Source organism: Anopheles coluzzii, chromosome 3 (assembly GCF_943734685.1).
Source record: "Anopheles coluzzii chromosome 3, AcolN3, whole genome shotgun sequence".
NCBI lineage: Eukaryota > Metazoa > Arthropoda > Insecta > Diptera > Culicidae > Anopheles > Anopheles coluzzii.
The window spans coordinates 56,651,286-56,671,816 of record NC_064671.1 but is presented as its reverse complement, the minus strand read 5'-3'; the positions used below and the strand labels follow the sequence as shown (position 1 = coordinate 56,671,816).

Genomic DNA, 20,531 nt, shown 5'->3' with positions numbered 1-20,531 from the left:
TGATGAAAAGTCCACTTCGAACAAAGTGTTATTCCACCTCGGCTCATGTCAGTAAAAACTGACCTACCGCGACGGTACTTAAGGTACAGCTGTACGCTCATTACATGGCGAACGTAGCTATCGTTTAACCTACTACAAATGCAACATTAGAGTCTGTAGCATGCATATGCTATACTCAGTTTACATAACTTTCATTACAACCAAATAACAGAAATGGTCAACACACAATAACAATCTTAAGTCAGGAAATGTAAATCAGCAAAAACACTCGTATCCCAACACACTTAAAAACATGCAAGCCACACAGTAACATTCAAAGGCGAGAAAAACATTACTCAGCACAAAACCCGTTAGAACGCACTTGGAGCGTAAAACCATAACACGTTTTACGTTTGACGTTTAATTTGTTCGGCCGCACTCCTGTCGCGCTCCGTGATTTTTCAGTAATTTCCTAGTGTTTTCTGCGTCGCATCGCATTGTTGCCTATTCTACGGACTACTAAACTGTTTCACATCATCGTTTCGTCATGGCGAATTGTTTAGTTGCACCGCAACTGTGGTTTCCTGCTGTTTTTTCCTGCTCGGCTTAGCAGTGTTGTGCTGTGACTACGCGTGATTTCGCGATGACGGCTATTTGCTTCTCGTGTGCTGAACCGCTAGAGGCCACCGGCTGCATCATCAGTTGTGCATATTGTGACGCTACGTTCCACCGCGGCTGTTGCAAATTGCCCCCCGAGCTGATTGACGCAGTATTGTCCAATGTCGACCTGCACTGGAGCTGCATTGGCTGCACTAACATGCTTAAAAATCCGCGCTGCCGTTCGGTAAAAGAAATAGGCGCCCAGGTCGATTTCCAAGCCGCCCTCAACTCAGCTGTAGCAGCTATTGGCAAGCTCGTTGAGCCTATTGTCGCCGAAGTTCGCAGTGGTTTTACCCTCCTTCAAACTGCATCCACGCCTCACAATCGGAACTCTGATCCTCGACCAGCTACTGGTGGAAAGCGGAGGCGTATAATCGAGGATTCGGCATCTCCTGGTGTAAACAAAATTGTAAACAGTCGCGGCAACATCCTTTGTGCCGCGTCATCGCCAAACGCATACACCAACACCACGATTGCCGTCCAGCCGGGACCTACACAACCGCATGAACTGGTGGGAACCGATCCATTATCATCACCGCTTCAAGCTGCACCTCGTGAGCCATTCACAGATAGGATCTGGATCCGCCTATCCCGCTTATCAACGGCCGTCACTGTGGAACAAGTGGTCGTTTCTGTAAAGCGTCGCTTAGCCACCGATGACGTTAAAGCGTATTGTCTGCTGAGAAGAGGGGTTAGTGTGGACAGCATGAATTGGCTTTCATTCAAAGAGAGAGTCTGATCACCGCTACACCACACGCACACCAACAACGACTCACCGTTTAGCCGCACGCACGTCTACTCCACCTGGTCCTGAAACAACATCATCACAACAGTATCACCCCCCGGTGAATGATACAGTATCGGACATAAAGATAGAACCCTGGTGTTTTCAACGCACCTTGCACTTGTTTTACCACGTTACTTGTGTGTGTGTGTGTGTGTGTGTGTGTGTGTGTGTGTTTGTGTGTGTGTGTGTGTGTAGTAGAAAGAGAGTGTGCTTTTTAATGTGTATTTGCAAGTGCGCGGGTTTGTGTCTGAAAAACGTAGCTTGCTATGGTTTCATATTGCATGGAAAGTATTCTGATAATGTGTGTTATCATGTGAAACAGCGTGCGTTTGCACTTGGATAAAAGCTAAAGTTTGCATCGACAGCAGCGCTTGTTCCTCGGAAGAAACCGCAGGTGTGCTGGTTGATGAATGTGCATGCGCAGCGATGTGAAATGGACACGCGCACAACAGCAATGAACTCGGCATTCCCTCACAGGTGTTTCTCCAGTGCACGCCATAGAAATGCCTGCGTGCATCTCTGCGTTGAACGTTGTGTGCGCATGTTAAACTTTGTGCGTGCATTGAGCTGGCGCGCAGGTGTTCTTTTCAATGGGCGTTTTGTTTCATGAGCGCGGCAGTATTCGGTTCTCGATTTAAATGGGTAGACACTCACTCGCTTACTCATTGATAGTTTTTATCCATACGCTTTTTTTGCTGCTCTACAACGATGTAATTTAACACGTGTAGAAGCAGAACGCAGGCTGAGCACGGGATCAGCCGTGTCCAACTTTTTAACCAGCGCGTTCTTGACGGTCCAAGCAAGCAATGTTAGTAACAATGGGTCGAGGTAAACATTGTACCGATGATCAGCGCCATATAATAAAGCGAATGGCGGCTGCTGGCATTAAGCGCAAAACGATCGAGTTTGTAATGGAACGATCGCGCACTTTTGTCGCAAACGCGCTTCGGACATCCGAAATGTGTTTAGACAACCAAAACGCGCTTGGACAACTGAAACGCGCTTGGACAACCGAAACGCGCAAGTCAACCGGACTTCCTCAGAAGACCACGGCGAAAGAAGACCGTAAAGTTGTTAATAGATCGAAAAAACACTGATCGCGAGGGCGGTGGTTCTGCTTATTACATCAAAAACCTTACCCAAAACACAGAAAAACTACTAACAAATCTAAACGAAACGACATACTTGTGAAACAAACACACACACACCAATACACATTCAAACACACACACACACACACACACACACACACACACACACACACATGCACACACACACACACACACACACACACACACACACACACACACACACACACACACACACACACACACACACACACACACACACACACACACACACACACACACACACACACACACACACACACACACACACACACACACACACACACACACACACACACACACACACACACACACACACACATACATACATACACACAAACACAAGTAACGAGGCAAAACAAGTGCACGGTGCGTTGAAAAAACCAGGGTTCTATCTTTATGTCCGATACTGTATGTAGAGTTTAGATTGAAAAGAAAACGTTTGTTCAATTTATGTGTTGTGTTTTTTTTAGAATGGCTCCATCACGTAATTTGAAAACGTACACCGAAGATGCGATTAGCGACTGTATTAATTCTATTAATGCCGGTAAAACATTGTACGCTGCCTGTAAGGAATTTGGTATCCCAATGTCCACCATCCGTTACAGAATAAGTGGTAATTGGAGAAATAAGTTTAAACCGGGTCCACAGTCTGTACTATCAGCAGATGAGAAACAAAACATTGCTGACTGGTTGAACGAAATGCAGGATCGTGGATTTCCAGTCACTCGAAGAGTTTTGCTCTTTAAGTTAAAAGAATTTCTAGAAGCTAATCCAGATCGAGTGACTCCTTTTCGTAACAACAAACCGGGTAAGCAGCGTATGAGTCAGTGTTTAAATACCAATAATTTACAATATCTCCTCACTTCAGGTCGCAAATGGTTACGCGGCTTTATGAGGCGCAACAACAGTTTTTCCTTCCGTATGCCGGAAGCTTTGTCTAGTGCTAGTAGCCGAGTTAGTGAGAAAGATATCCGCGGATCGTTTAATTTGATAGATGGTTGGCTAACTGAGAATGGAATGCGAGAAATATTGAATGATCCAGCTAGAATTTTTAACGCAGACGAAACCTCATTTTTCCTTCATCCAAAATCAAAAGAGGTTATTGCTCGTACTGGTTCCCGCAATGTTTACGAAGCAGAGCAAGCTGCTGCCGAACATAATGTAACAGTTATGTTTGCATTCGGAGCCATTTTATTGTACATCCTGCCAATACTGCCAGGTAAACGTTTGCGTTACTGCCAGGTGAACGTGTGATACTGTGATACTGCCAAGTAAACGTTTGCGGCAAGAGTTAGTGCAAAGTTTTCCTTCCGAATGGGGTCTTGGTCAAAGCGAACGCGGTTGGATGGATTCTCCTAATTTTAAAGGATTTATTCATAAAATATTTCACCCTTTTGTCATCAAACAAGGGGTGAAATTTCCTATAATATTATGGCCATTTCATGGCCATGCATCGCACAATGCACTAGAAGTAGCCGAGCTCTGCAAATCACTGAGCATAATTTTGATATGCCTATATCCTAATACCACACATATTACACAGCCCGCAGACGTGGCTATATTTAAGCCATTAAAAAACGAATGGAAGCGTGCAGTAGAAGGTTGGAGATTGAAAAATCAAGGTTGTGCTCTTAACATCTTGCACTTTGGGCCAGTTTTATGTGAGGCTATTGAAAAAGGAATTCAAAAGCCATCGATTATCAATGGTTTTCGGGCATGCGGATTGCATCCATTTGATGCTAATGCGGTAGACTATTCCAAGTGCATTGCCAAGACAGCAGCTGCTTTTAAAGTTGAACATTCTGAAGTTGATGACTCTTGCGAAGCTCTTCATACATCAATTATGGAGCCAAATAGCACAGCTAGACAGGAAGATAGCGGTGAGGACAACGTCAAAATAAGCATAGAACGTATAATTGAGGCATACGACCTGATTGGTGTTGATATGAGATCTAAAATCGAAGGAGACCTCTTGTCTTGTGAACCTCTTGTCTCGTGAAGAACGTGTCATTCGATTTTTTTTACAGAGAATTTGTTCGTCCTCATGTTGTATTCGATCAACAAAGATCTCCAATGAATATCTTTGAGACCAATTCTACGGACATCGATGTAAGCAAATGTGAAATTGTTCACATTGAAGACAGTGAAATGTTGCCAAATATATTGCCTTTAAATGAATATCTATTCGATCAACCACGAACTGGTAATATTATGTTAGAACAGCCTAAGGATTTCGAGCATGGTAAGTAAAAAACTGACGTTTGCAAAAAAAAATTGCCAAACGAACTATAGAACATTTTCCCAACTGATATTAATTTTGTAATTACAGTGGAGATAGACATCTTGGACGGACATAATACTACACTTAGCCTGCCCGAGGTATTAACTCTACCGCCAACGCCGCGTCGTAGTATTAAACATCGAAATTACAAAACAAATTTTCACCCCGTACTAACGGCTGGAGAGCGTACGGAGGCAATCCGACAGAAAAAAGAACAAAAAGAGAAAGAGGAGCAACTAAGAAAAAGAAAGGCTGAAGAACGCCGAGAAGCCAAAGAAAAAAGAGAAGAAGCAAAACGGGCAAGATTGGAGGAACGCGAAAAACATAAGAAAGGAGGAAAACCAAAAAAATCAAAGCAAAACAAAAACCAGAACTAGTTATGATTAGCAATTAATTAATTTGACTTCTACATAGACTATAGATTATGATATTTTTGGTTCTTGTGTGTAGAATTAAGACTACCTACTTGCCACTAAAAAAAATCTTTTACTCTTGAATAAAAAAAATTAATGGTTTATAAAATGGAAAAACTACTTTATTTCTTTTTTGCGATCAAATTCAACTGAAATGAATACTGGGCCTCATCGCGAACGAAAGTCGATAACGGAGTGGATAATTTAGCCGATCGGTTAGCAAAATTCCAATGTTATCCAATTGCGTTTTCTCAATCAGAATCTTCGCTAACCGATCGGTTTGGCAGTGGAGTGGAATGGTGTTTGCCGCCATAGCAACGTGGTTAAAAAGTCGAGCAGTGGGATATGCACACCAATACAAATTCAAACATACATACACACACACACACACATGCACACACACACACATACACACACATACACACAAACCACACAAAAACCTGTCCCAACAGGTGTATGCTGCGTTGAAAACACCAGGGTTCTATCTTTATGTCCGATACTGTACCTAGGAAGCACCGAACTCAACACTTGTTTCCGGACCGCCCCAAAACCACCGCGCTTCATCGCCGCACCTGCACCAGTCTACAATCGATCGCTTTTTTCTCAACTAGACGAAGTTCCGCTCAATGCATGCAACAAACACGCCAAGCCTCATGCTCTGACAACGCAGCTCAATTGACTTATCGTATACCCGCTTTATCCAACCGCCACAATGACAACGCTACCGCTGAGTATTTAAGCTGCTATTATCAAAACGTTAGAGGTTTGCGTACTAAAACAAAAGAATTTCACCTAGCTGTTTCGGAGGCTGATTTCGATCTCATCGCCCTCACGGAAACTTGGCTTGTTGACAACATTCCATCTGCTCTTCTCTTCAACAACAACTTCTCTGTTTACCGCGGCGATTGCTCTCTCAGCGGCTCTAGCTCTCGCGGTGGTGGTGTTTTGCTAGCCGTTTCTAACGCATACGAGTCGATAGAATTACCTTCCCGTGATCGTTCTCTCGAGTATATTTGTGTGCGCGTCGCTTGCAATAACGCACATCTGTACGTCATGGCAGTATACATTCCACCGCAGCTTAGCTCCGAGATATCGACTCTTCGCTCTCTATATGATTGTATCAGCGGCTTCACTCTCACACTGAAGCCTTCGGATCTGCTGTTTGTTATTGGTGATTTCAATCAGCCTAGCATAAGCTGGTCCACAGCTGATCCTTCGTCCTCGCCAGCATACTTATCAATCACGCACTATGAACCAACTGCGCGCTCACTGGCCAACAACACCTTTGTGGATGGATTTAAATTTAACGGATTAGTGCAACTTAATCACATCAATAATTCGCACGGACGCATGCTTGACCTGCTCTAGGCTAACAATGCTGCAGCTAAATTGTGTTCGCCTGTCTTTCCAAGTGTTGTTCCGCTTGTACCTCTTGACTCCTACCATTCGGCGTTTGACTTCAATATAATCGTATTAACTCGCCGACCCGACGCAATTCGACGACTCGACAAAACTCGACGACAACCGCATTTTATCGTTATAACTTTGCTAAAGCTGACTATATGAAACTGAACGACATTATATCAATGTTTAACAATAGCTTTCATTGTTCCAACTGTCGCCGACAGAAATGAACTAGGTGGATTCTAAAAATAGAAATGAACTAATTAGGATTAAGACTAGAACTAGGATGAATTCGGAAGTAGGATGAACTATAGCATAGGATTAGATAGGAAGGCCACGCCCACTTTATAGATTAGGACAGCTAGTGCGATTAGTAGTTTAAGTAGTGTTAGTAATTAGGATGCGCGCGTAAAGTGCGTGGGCATAGAAGTCACATTAAAATAAGGGTGGGGGTATTCATCATAAGGACATAGGGCATAAGGAAACTAGGATTAGGAAAATTTGGATTAGGCATCGCTAGAGTAAGATAGCAGCGTAGAACGGCTACGCCGAATTGAATGAATAAAGCCAGTTCCGTTCTTCCCTAAGAACAGTGTAGCGTTTACTTACTCCGCTTGCATACGGGGTTGCGATTCCGTCACTGCAGACCTTTTATTGGGATAATTGCCCGGTTAAGGATACCAACTTTGTTTCACTTGACGAAGCAGTATGTTCATTCTCGTCCTTTATGCTGCAAGCTTTAATTGCATGCGTCCCAGTTCAGCGTCCTAAACCTCTCCCCCGCTGGGCGGACCACACACTCAAACGACTCAAACGGCTCCACTGTAGCTCTTTTTACACGTTTAAGTCTTATCGTAATTCGCGCAAACAACACAAATGTGTTAAATTAATTCATTGTGTCTACCCGTTACCTGGAGCACCGATGGCTCCCAGTGATCATCCGAAACTCTGCTGTGTTTTGACGAATTAACCTCGCGAGTGATATTTAATCCTCTTGCACCGCTGCTCTAACAATTGCAACCTGACCAGAACATTACAAGTCTACTATAACGATAAGAGCTCGGGAGGATAGCATAGTTGAAGTTTGGAAACTATTTGTTACGAACAGAGTTGCCGCTGGCACTGACAGTGTAGGATGGCTAGAGCTATACAATAGGTTTGAGCGATCGGAAGCGTAGAACATCTGCCAAGGAAAATCGGCCAAAATGATAGGAAAAAGTTAGATAGAAACGAAAAGGCTGTAAACCGAAAAATTAGATGGATTGTAATTTAGGCGCTCATGTCAAGCTGCCTAAAATCGTCTACGGCTTGCAGAAAATTTGAACAACATCCGAAAGCAGTTAGAACAATTGTTTATACGGATGAATGATTTAACACAAAATCACATATCGCTTAGCCTCAAAAACATTCAAGGAAAACCATTATCTTTGTATTATAAAATAAATGATGATAAAACAAATGATCGCGAGGAATTTAAGGCTATTAAAGGCTAGTTTACAAGGTTACAGAAACGTGCAAATTTGCGCAATGTTAAAATTTATGGTGAAGTTTCGAGTGCAGATGAAGAAGCGGAATACCGCTTCCCAGATAATTATACAAATCTTATAGCTGAAACAGGGTATCTTCTGGAACAAATATTCAATGTACATGAGGCTTCGATTTTAAGAAAATTATAGAGCGCAGCTACATTACTAAGCAAACGGAAGTAATGCCGGGATTCAAAGTGGCCAAAGATAGACTAACTGATAATTTAGTTAGGACTGGGATAGCTGGGGGCATGAAACTAAAACTTCCCATAGTCTATCGTTGTCGCAAACCACGAGCATTCAAAATTTTTAATTTGGATATCGTATAACTAGTTTCGAAGTGGAATTCCAAAGCATGGGTGAATTTGGTGTAGCGTTCAATTTGGTGTAGCGAATATTTTATACCGGAAGTAAAATAATATTTTGCTGTAAAAAATTATATTCGAGGTGGTGCTACTAGATGACATGGACCAAAACGTAGGGGTAATTTCTCTACCACCAAGAACAATAGCCTTAATACAACCAATGAACCAATAAATTATTCATAATCTGAAATCATTTTACCTACGTCGCGTGTTTAAGCCATTGCATGCTTAGCAGATCAGGCATCAGAAAGCATGGAAAATCAGGCAAATTTGACGTTAATTGATTTTTGGAAACAATTCAACATATTAATTGCTGTAGAGCAGTGCATGTTTGTACATATCGTGCATGTTTGTCCCCACCACTTAGATTAAATTGTCAACAGGCATGTCTAGAATGAGATTATAATATAAAGTTTATCAAAAACATTGAACAAAGCCAAACAATTTATGCTCATAGATGTGGGCCACGGGAAAAGTATTTTCGAAGCCAAGTGGTCCGCGATGCTAAAAAGGTTGGGGCATGTGGAGCATTTTGACGACACATTCAAAACACAAATAAATGATATTGTCGAAGAATGTGTTGGCAAATCAATTAAAAATAGCAGTTAATTTAGATTAAATGAAGCAGCTTATTATAGAAGTGGCAGAGCCGTTATCAAATGATGAGGTAATTAAAATAGAATCTTCAGAAGTTCTGGAAGAGTATTTAAAGAATGACGAGGAAAGTAGTGATGAGGAGACTGATAAAAAATCCTTTAAAACGAACAAGCTTCCAGCTATATGGAGCAAGCCCAAGCTGAAATCGAAAAATGGACGAAAATGAATAGAGGTTCTCGAAAGTAAATTGTTATAAACGCAAGGAGATGGCTGTTTATACACAAATTTAAAATTACAAAATAAGCTCTACAAAACAACTTACTATGGACGGTTTTGTAAAAACTATTCATTAAATAAAACAATGTAAGTATGTAACAACCAATGTTACATGAATAATTTAAATTTGAATAAATTAAATACAATGAATTGAATTAGAACAGCTTATCTACTATCTGTGTCTTATGAATCTTATGAAAATATTGCAGCCTAAAATCCCTGGGTCTCTAATGAATTAAACTCACTTAAGCACTTCGATTTTCTATTGCAACCGTTGGTAACTACATTAGGAAAAAGCTGTCCATCCGCACGAAATCATCAAAAGGCAAATCCGTCAAAAACTACAAGCTCTTCTTGATAATCTCCATATTGTACCGTTTGAGAAAAACTTCTACACTATTGAACAAGTACGTCTGCACTATCATCCAATATATTTTCATATTGTAAGATGATTACTTCAAAACGATATAAAGAAATTGTGTAGGATTGCGCCCTACACTAGATAGTTAAAACTCGCGACTCGAGTTTTCTATGGGAGCAAAAATCAGCACAGATACCATATTCACCGGAGAGCGCTAACAAGTGTCAAGCAAGAGCTACCCGCCAAGGACTCTATGCAAGATTTGCTAGCAAGGTGATATGAAGATGTAGAAATAAATTCTAGCTCCAAAATCTGTGCTGTTAACTGAATTCTGAATGTATTTCTTGGGGTACTTATTACAAAGTGCTGTGTTCCGTTAGCGATGTTTACATTTTTTGGTTTGTACGCTGGCTTAATTTCCCCTCTTTCCGTGGACATACAAATGTTTCCTAATTATTAGCCAATATCATCACCCTTTGACCCTATGATATGCATAACTAATCACACAGATGGCGCTACTGTGAAGTTGGGAGTAATTGTGTCATTGCCTCGAGATGGCGCTGCTATTGGTTTTATGGCTTAATTTACGTGCACAACAAATTGCCTACATTTTGGCGCATTTCAATCCTAAACAGAAATGTTAAAAATTCTCTAACCATTACGATCAACGTTTTTCTATTTGACAGCGAACACAACTTTGTTGTTTGTCAAAGACATATTGAACAAAGTTGCCAGCAACTACCATAGACTATTAGCTTACGATCTGATCAGAACGTGCGACTGTAGAGCAAAACTCCAATCCGCACTTCCCCATCACGAAATTCTTTGGGCAGATACACGTGCCTCGGATCCTTTACATTCATGGTCATATTCATGATGACTGGTTCTGAAGTCGGTATTTCCTACAAGACATTTATTTTCTATAACTGAAAACGGTGAAACGATTAAAAAAAGTGTGAGAAGGAAAGAATGAAAAAAATCACAATGACACTCACCAATGTATAAATGAGCCACATTATGTGTATTGCTTTGCAACATTCCATGGTCATTTTTGTATCACATCCGATCGCTTCCTTTAGTAACCCGCACAGCAATATAATCGTTGGTTCGAGAAACTCCACCAATGCAAAAGGTACCAAACTAAGACAAAACAGGTGATGTAACGAACAGTGTCAACACTTTTCATTAATAAATTTCCGTTCTGATATGGCCGAACTGCTCGGACTATTTTACACAAGTTCTAGTTTTAAGATATGTATTTGGAAGTCAACTAAAGAGTGAGTGAGTGATGATCTATCGAGCTGCTTTTATACCGTATGGTTGCTTTGTATTACCATTGCAGTTTCGTTTTCCACTATCCCTCTGGTAACTGGAATCCATAATTTCCCCCTTCCTTTGAACATCCATCCATGAAGAAGGATTGTTCATCGCGGTCTGTTCATTTTGGATGTTGCCTGTTCGCTTAGTTCTACTGGAACAGAAATTGGTTCGTCGTCTACTGGTTCGACAATTGAAACGTCGCTGTTTTCGTTTTCATCTTCTAAAATATCTTCTGTTGAGAAGGAGTTGCTCTGGCTAACGGCTAGTGCTTCTTCATTTTGTGAATAAACATCTGCGTAAATTTCGGTCGAAGGTAGTTCAGATGGAAATCGTAGGCCGAAATTGTCGAAAAAGATAGATAGTGGAGTAAGCTGATCTGTATGCTGGCTGGTTTCTGCGATGCGCGTCTTGAGCTGGCTGGCATGCGATCTTATCAGTCGTTGTTGATCCTCAAGAAAAATGTTGTGGTTAACAAAATTGACCTTTTCGATCGGCCCCGTGCTTGAGGTTGAACGCATCGTTCTGCATTGTCCTATCTCTTCGCACTGCGCTGCCAACTTCACTTGTGGTTGTCCGTAGCAATGACGAAACAGTACGAAGAGTTCTGTTGAACATCAATTCAGCCGGGAATTTTCCGCCCAGATCACTAGAAGGAATGGAGCGGTACACTTGTAAGAAAGTGACTAGAGCTTCTTTGAGCGTCTCTCCCCTCGAACGAATTTTTCGAAGGCTTCTTTTAACGTGTCCACAAATCTTTCAGCAAGACCGTTGTATTGTGGATGGTATGGAGCAATTCGAATGTGTCGATTACCTTCACTAATGCAGAACGTCAGGAATTTGTGGCTTGAAAACTGGGTGCCGTTATCCGAAACGATTACTACCGGAACCCCGAATGTTGCGTAGTAGTAGTTTTGGTAATGTTTACCTCAGGCCACTAGTAGTTGGGATCCGCTATGATCAGGAAGTAAACTCCATCTACAGGACCTGCGTAGTCGATATGGATTCTGGACCATGCTTTGGTAGATACTGGCCAAGATTCCAACGTGGTCTTGGTGGGAGTCTTGCCAGCAGTCGAACACGGATTGCAGCGTTTTACTAAGTCCTCAGTTTCGTTATCGATTTCAGGCCAGTACACAAAGCTTCGTGCAATTGCCTTCATCCGAACAATTCCCGGATGGCCTCGATGAAACTGTTGCAGGGTCCTTTGTCGAAACTGAGCCGGAACGACGACTCTGTTACCAAACGTGACACATCCGTCAATCATGCTGAACTATTCCCGTCGTAGAAAATACGGTTGAACAGCAGCGGAGAGGTTCTTGGGGTAGCTGGGCCATCCGTCGCGTATGTGTTGAGTAACATATTGGAGTGTTTCGTCAGTTGTGGTATCCTTTTGCAGTGCTGCGAATGAAACAGGAACCTTTTTTGTTGTGTCAAGAAGAATGCTTACCAAATCTTCCTCAAGGCTCAGCGTAGCGATAACGTATTCTTCTTCGGGATGGATGGTCTGGTCGATCAGTTGCGATAACAGATCTGCACATCCAAATTCGTTGGTGGATACATGCTGAATCTCGAAAACGTAGTTCAGCATCGTGAGAGCACACCTGTTGGAATTTGAATAATTATTTTCGAACTTAAATTTGAATTGTACATGAAACAAAGCGTTAGGAATCTAAGATTAGGTTATAAACTACTCGACGTTAGAAACTGCTCGATCTGCATGAATGTTATGAACTGCATGCATTATTATATACAAAAAAGGACAAACGAATATACAGTAGCAAACCGACCAGCGAAAGAGGTGTACACTTTCCTATTCAAATTTCCTCCATATATCACAGCCAGCCCCTTTTCGTGAATATATTTCACAACACCGTTGAAGTCCGCGGGTGCGAGCGTCCCCGAAGCGTGTTGTTCTGCCTTCATGCTGCCATCAGGGAACTGGTGAAAAATGACTGCCCCAATGCCTGTGCTTGATGCATCCGCAACCACAAGCTTAGGGTAAAGCATTAGCAGCATATTTGATTGATTTCATTCGTCATCCTGATTTAGCGGACCTTGATTTAGATTTAACATGATTGTAACATGTAAAAAGCTGCTCGCAAGAGTATGTAGTTTCAAACATGGTGTAGCATGTCTGCTATACAAGATTATATAATCACAGAACCATCTGGAAAGTATCACATTTCACAGATCAAATAGTTAAATCTTTGTCACATCAGGTTATAACAGCATAGTAATAAAACCCATTTGAAATGTAACTGATAAATGCAGCACATGCAAGGATAGAATCAAACTGTAACTTATCGTATGGAATCATTATCGTTGTCCTAAATAAACAAGCATTTTGGAACGGCCCGGTAATCTACTTCATCGGTAAGCGTAGGGCAATAAAAGTCTCAGCGTTGGTCCGTCAGCATGAGAAGAAAATAGGAAACAGACTGTATGATGCAACATGCATATGCGTAGCAATAATTGAATCCTGTAGGATAACAACGCAAGACGTATAGGTCATAAAATCTCAAGTGTGTTTAGGAACGTTCTAGAAACGAGAAGGATTTCAAGACAAACATAAAAAGGTGAAACATAAAGATACCCAGAGAAACCTAAAATCCGAAAGCCTTACCTTACACCTTATCCGGCGCTACAACCGCTTTGCAGTCTAGGCCTGCCTCAGGAGTGTCCGAAACCGCTCACGGTCTCGCGCCTTCGTCTGCCAGTCCGTTATCCCGGCCTTAATGGCGGACGCCTCCACGCCATCTTGCCACCTCAATTTGGGCCTACCACCTCCTCTGTCCGTTTTCATGCGTAAAACATGGCCAGCCCACCGGTGCCTGGCGAGCTTTATACGGTGCACGACAGTGAGGTCACCGTACATCTCGCTTAGCTCGTCATTATAGCGGCTCCTCCATTGTCCTTCCACACATACGGGGCCAAGTATCCTTCTGAGCATCTTCCTCTCGAACGCGGCTAAGAGGGTTTCGTCAGATTTGGACAGTGTCCATGTCTCAGAAGCGTATGTGAGTACCGGTACTATATAGGTACTATATAGTCCCAGTTTCGTCCGTCGCGACAGATACTTTGAGGTGAACTGATTTTTCAGGCTGTAAAATGACCGGTTGGCAGCCACCATCCTTGCGCAAAATCCGAAAGCAGACCAATGGAAAAAAATACAAAATAGACATAGCATAATCATATACACCTACACATCGATGCAAGATGTACATACAAAACCAACACACAGAAATAATTCCAAAATATAAACCAGAGTTTTCGTTAAATAAAGGAAAAATTGAATTAGACAGTACATAAGACTACAGGTCTTTATTCATGAGCTGGGAGTGCCTTCCGCTTCCCAAGGTAAGGCCTCTTAGCTCCAACGATTCCAGTAAGGGAAATTTCTTACAAATTTCTTAGATCGCCTGGATGATCTCAAGTCTGAAGTGAGAAGTCAAACGATAAACCATTTTCATATTACACCGGCATGCCAAAAAGGTTTCGACCAGTTCAAAACAACGCTTCAATCAAACCTGCATGGTAATGCTTGTGCTTGTGGTTGCGGATGCATCAAGCACAGGCACAGGCTGAATGACCACAAGCCACTACTTTCCATCTTCGATTCTAAGGGGATTCCCCTACACACGGCGAACCGACTTCAACGGTGTGTTCTCGAAGGATATTCGGCAAAATACCGACGGCGAAGAGTATTTGACGGGAGAGTTTTTGGAGTTGGCGAGCCTGGAAATTGATCCAGAAAGCGCGAAGTTACGAAATTCTTTGCGAACTTGGTTGATTCGAAATAAAGTTGCTCGTAGCGGAAGCAATAGTTTACTTGTAATACTGCGAAAAGCGCCTTCTCTTTCTGCTTTTTCATCTTTTCCCCAGGATGTCAGGACATTACTGAAAGCTGTGGTGAACGTCAGCCAACAGATAAATAAGGTTCCAGGTGGAGGTGAAATGTGGTACCAAGGCGTTGAAAGTTGGTTTAAGCATTATTTTCAGTAAACTATGTATTGCCAAAGTAATTGAGTAATGCCTTTCTAACGTTACTATTATTTCTTTTATTTTTATTCAGTGGTGTGGACATATCAGAAAATGTATTTGAGCTGAATCTTTCAGTGGATGGAATACCCATTTATAACCGCAGCGCTATACAGATGTGATCTATACTGATGCAGTTGCACAACATGTCGAATGCTTCTGTTATGGTCGTAGGGATATTTTGCGGCGCTTCAAAACCATCCGATGTTGAGCCTTTCCTGAGACCTTTAGTGGAGGAACTTAATAGGCTACATGATAACAAAATGACCCTGAATGGCAAAAAATATCTGTTTCGGTTAGACTTATTATCGCTGACTCGCCAGCACGCGCATTTATTAAACGTAAGTAAATTAAATTCTGCTTTTATTATTAATGTGTACTTATTTAGTTGTTCAATTTTATTGCAGAGGTTTGCTACTACAACGGAGTACACGGGTGCTTAAAGTGTAAATGCTGAATAGCTTCCCCTCAAAACTAAAAAAAAAGTTATTTTCGAAGATACAAAAGCACCACCAAGAACAGATAAGGAATTTAGACATGAAAACCCCACCTCTTACGGATTTAAAACGATTCGACATGATAAAAGGTATAGCTACTAGTGATTTGTTACATTTAATACAATTAGGGATAGTTTTCAAACTTCTGTTAGGTTAGGTAAAAAGTGAAGAATATATTATTGAAATATTAGGAGAGCTTATCAGCATGCTATTTCCCTATGAAATCCATAGAAAGTTTAGGTCCCTTAATTATTTGCACTTTTGGAAAGGTACAGAATTTGGTAGTTTTTTGCATTACGCAGGTAGAATAGAAAAACTAGCATATGAACATTTTAAATTATTATATTGCGCTATAACTATGTTATTGTCTCGGGCATTTAAGGATCAGTGGGAGTATGCAAGTACATTACTGAAGCAATTTGTCGAGGATTACAGTGTTGTATATGACCGTGTACATCTTGTAGTAACGTTCATCTTTTGCTTCATGTATACGAAGAGGTAGACAGATTAGGCCCTTTGATAACTTTTTCGACGCATGCTTGTAAAAATATGCTACAGATAATCAAACATAGTTACGTAACATCTAGTTATAGAAGTTTACATCAAGCTATAGGAAAAAATATATTATTGCGAGATATAGAAACTGCTAGTAACCAGGAAATTATAACACATCCGACACTTAAAGTAAAAAAGGATGAAACATTTTTATAAATTAGACAGGGGTTTTTGTTAAGGATACAGTTTAGGGATTGTTAGTTTTTAAACTAAGAGGAATTTAATAGTCAAGTACAATAAAGCCGTCGAGGAGTCCGGATCTGTAATTATATATGGTTATGCTTTAGTAAGGCGTTTTCAGGCATTCACAACTCCTTGCGCATCCGATAAAATTTATAATTATATCGGATATGAAAACGACACTTCACCAACGCTTCGAACCAGTTATAGATATTAAGCAGCCGAGTAGATCCGGTTTAAGGTCGGACTTAACCCAGAGACAGAACTAAATACTCTGTCTCAAAGTTGCCTTAAGAATATTGTAATTTACAAAAAAAAAATGTAAGATGTACGTTAAATAAAGCAATGTTTATATGAATTGGAAAAAGTTTGAAATATTCTGAGAAGAACCCTATATATTTCACGATTATATCCCGCTTGGAAACGAGTAACTCATTTTAATGCCTCCCGCTACCCCTGGCCATAGTTTTGAAGGAATCATGCTACACACTCGCACTCCACTACCCCATCCTTCTTCTTTCTTCTTAAAGTTCATTTTATATTTATGTTTACAGTACTTATATTGGGGGTTCCGCGAGTTACAGCGGTTTTGATTTTCAACGCCTAATCTATTATAATTAGTCCTGAGACCGTTCAGTTTTTGCAAGTGGGAATGGTATGATCTGTTTTATCTAATCCTAACTTATACTAATGTTTTTTTTCTAATCTAAAGATTATTAGAATTTTAATTTTACAATATTACCTAATCTTAGAAACAAATGTTTATTATAATATTATTTGATGACTTCATACAAGATGTTAGCATTTTTTCTCTATTAGCTATGCTAATATCTTCTAAAATTAGGGTTTTTGTAATTTCGTGGAGATGAGTTAGCCTAGTCCTTGATGGTGCATGAGTTATCATTCTTAGTACATTGATTAGAGTTACTTGTACTCTTTTTTTATGCATCATGGCACAATTTTCCCATAAACATATCCCATAAGTATAAGTTGCTGTTGGGACGAATACTTATTTATAAATTAGCAATCTATTTTTAATTGAAAGTTTGGATTTTCTATTTATAAGGCTGAAGAGATTCTTTGTTAGTATTGCACATGTCTTAGCAATATTAATGGTGTGAGATCTAAAAAGTATTTTTTTTATCTATAATTAATCGAAGATACTTAAGTTCGTTCTCTAATGTAAGTGGGATACCGTCCATATTTATAGTTGTGCTATGGTTTGGCAGTTTTTCTTTCCACCTATGTGGGACAATCATCGCTTGAATTTTACCCTCATTGGGTGCAACTTTCCAGGTTGTCATCCACTTATGAATGATATCCAGGCAACGTTGGGTGGTGTTGGGAAGTTGTGGTAAACACCTCCCCTTAACTGTCACTGCAGTGTCGTCAGCATATAGATACAGTTGACAGGATCTTGGCAGCTCTGGCAGGTCAGCTATCTACAATGTATACATCAGAGGGCCTAGTATGCTGCCTTGCGGGACGCCAGCCGGGATGTCTTTGGTAAGCGAATTGATCGAACCAAGTAAGACTTGATACGACCATCCGCTAAGGTAGCTCTGCATCAGCTTTGTGAGATGGAGCGGGATGCCAAATCGAATCACTTTATGCAGCAGACCATCGTGCCATACATTATCACTACCCCATCCAATGTCCAAACGCTCCCACCATCGAGGGGTTGACCAAAATCTTGCTGTGTACATGAGACACACACTCGCACTCCTCCAGCCCTCCATAGCTGAACGCTCCCACCGTTGCGAAGATGGGAGAATTTTTGCTCTGAGCGTGAGACCCTGGAGCGTAAGAGATGACACTATGTGTAAAGACGATCAGAATTCGTTAAGGCCGGGCTACATTGATCGCACTCCGTAGTGTAATTTTTCTGAACGCGTACGCCATCTAGCGGCGCCGGGTTGAAGCTAGAGGCTGGTATAATGTATCTGTCAAAAAACGTTTTGGGTCGAGGAGGCTATAATTTTACCCAATGATGAATAGATATTGGAAGATGCGAAGAAATGTTGCCCAGCGCTTTGTATGAATGACGATTTGTCCAACAACAACAATTACCGGCCTAATTGTGTGGCAATTTATGGACGTTTATCAACATTTCAAACTGAAATTTGGGGGTGGGAGAATGAGATACAGAGACAAATTTCGCTGCACATTAACACATACATTCTCACTGCACGGGTTGAACTGCAAATGCTCAGTTCTGAGAGAATACCCGTCCGGCAAAATGAGTGTATTTTTTGAGTGATTTGAGTGACGCTGTCGAAATACACCCGTCCGGCAAAATGAGTGTATTTTTTGACCCGTCCGGCAAAATGAGTGTATTTTTTGAGTGATTTGAGTACCGTCCCCCGTTAGCAGTTACTCTTAGAGGAATGAGTTACACCCTCGCGCGAGCCCTCCCCCTCACCCCACCCGTAACGCACGGTGCGCTCTGCAGTTCTCAATGTGTTGTGTTCTTTCCAATCATGCTACCAACACATCCAAAGATATTTGTTTCGGTCATTTTTGGTTACATTAAACACTTTATTGAAACATAAATTACACTTTCACAACACATTTAGAATTCTTCATACTCACGAATGGCGTCATACTGTAAAGTACCGGGTCGAGCCAAGCTGCGGGAAACTTGTCGACAATCTGCGTTGCCTCTGTTCAGCAAATTCTTACCTGTCGATGCACGCACTGCATGTGCGTCTGTACACACTGTTCACTTCACACTTTATCAAAACACACCGGCGCACGAGACTTATAACGAAATGCGCATCAACGCACTAACACTGCGCGCGGAACTTAGAACAAAACGCGCACAACCATCTCCCACAAAGCGTCGCGCTGTACTGGTGATTTTGTACGCGTAGGAGGGGGGACATACGGAGCGATGGTTCAATGCTGTAGTGTAAGCGAGACAACACGATGTGACGAGCAGATCCAAGTTGGTGAGCTCGCTGAAAGAAGACACACACATTCACAGACGGCTCGTCAAAGCACGGTATTTGTATTGGTGTTAGTGAAGCGCGCGTGTAAAACAGAATGCGAACTCTCATCGCAGCGCGTTTCTCCGTGCTTCCTCAAGCTTCCTCATACCCCTCGGCAAGAATCACTCAAAATTTGGGGTCTCATTGTTTGCGTGGAGGTGTCCCTCCCGACAATGGCACTCAAATTCTCTCATTTTCTCATGCCCTCTCTGTCACATTCGTAGCTCGATCTCCTTCTTCTGGGACTTAGCGTTCTGTGCATGCGGTTTTTGCAACGGTCATTTCGTGCCGCTTCGATCTCATCACCTTCTTTCCCCTCCCACCCCTCTTTTTGATCCTCGCTTTGGGGCTTGCAAATTTTTGACATGTCAAATGAGAGTGAAGCTAAAATGTAAACAACAAGTGTTCGCGTGTGCCGTGATTTTGTAAGTATTTTATGCAAATTATATGATATTTATCATTAAAAACGTTTTGTTTTGTAGAATAAACATAAAATCAACCACGGAAGTATGATTTAGTTGTGGTGGAAGCGAAAAAAAAATGCTTGGAGCATGGAATAAAACCGGATGAAATTTCTAGCCTTCACGCACGATGCCGACGCTGAGGTAAGGTGTGCTTGTCTTTAATTTCGATGATTGTTTCATTCGAATTGCACACAACAACCACCCACAATCACAGCTGTAAAAGTAAGTAGATGAGTTTTGCATGTCTTTAAAATGTCTTATTTTTAATATTTATCTCCATACTTACAGGTAACACGGATAGGTAGCAAGGAAATCAAGCTTGTACACAGAAATCTACACAAAAACTGGGTTTTATAAGCGCACGAAAAGCGACGCGGCTATCTTTGAATAAAAAGTAAACAAAAGAGTTTCGTTTTAATTTAATTTTGACAGCGGGTGTGGTGATGGCTTGAGCGATTTGGAACAATCATTCTCCGGACAGGATTCGATCCGATCCGTGACGTCACTGAGCGCCGGTTCATTTAAAGCTTCTTCTCTGAGTTCTGCTTATACCAACAAGCAAAGTTGAAGCAGAGAAGAAGCTGTGGCGGTTTCCATACAAACTCTCTCTGAGATTGTTGAAAGGGGTCTCTTCGACCAATGAGTTACACACTCACGCGAGCCCTCCCCCACCCCACCCACAACGCACGGTGCGCTCTGCACTTCTCA

General features: G+C 41.5%; 1 protein-coding gene and 1 long non-coding RNA gene across 3 annotated transcripts; both read left to right on the top strand.

The window, feature by feature from the left end:
• Window positions 1–312: 312 nt before the first annotated feature.
• Window positions 313–1,479, top strand: LOC120956142 (uncharacterized). Its single transcript, XM_049608461.1, has one exon. It carries the CDS (start codon window positions 623–625, stop codon window positions 1,376–1,378), a length of 756 nt encoding a protein of 251 aa, XP_049464418.1. The 5' UTR covers window positions 313–622; the 3' UTR covers window positions 1,379–1,479.
• A 17,401-nt stretch (window positions 1,480–18,880) lies between these two features.
• Window positions 18,881–20,229, top strand: LOC120953954 (uncharacterized). 2 transcript variants are annotated; one of them, XR_005751419.2, is made up of 3 exons: window positions 18,881–19,784; window positions 19,842–20,045; window positions 20,112–20,229. It is a non-coding gene; the product is annotated as an uncharacterized LOC120953954 (long non-coding RNA). The 2 variants fall into 2 exon arrangements; XR_007452534.1 differs by having other exon boundaries at window positions 18,881–20,045.
• The last annotated feature ends 302 nt before the right edge of the window (window positions 20,230–20,531 follow it).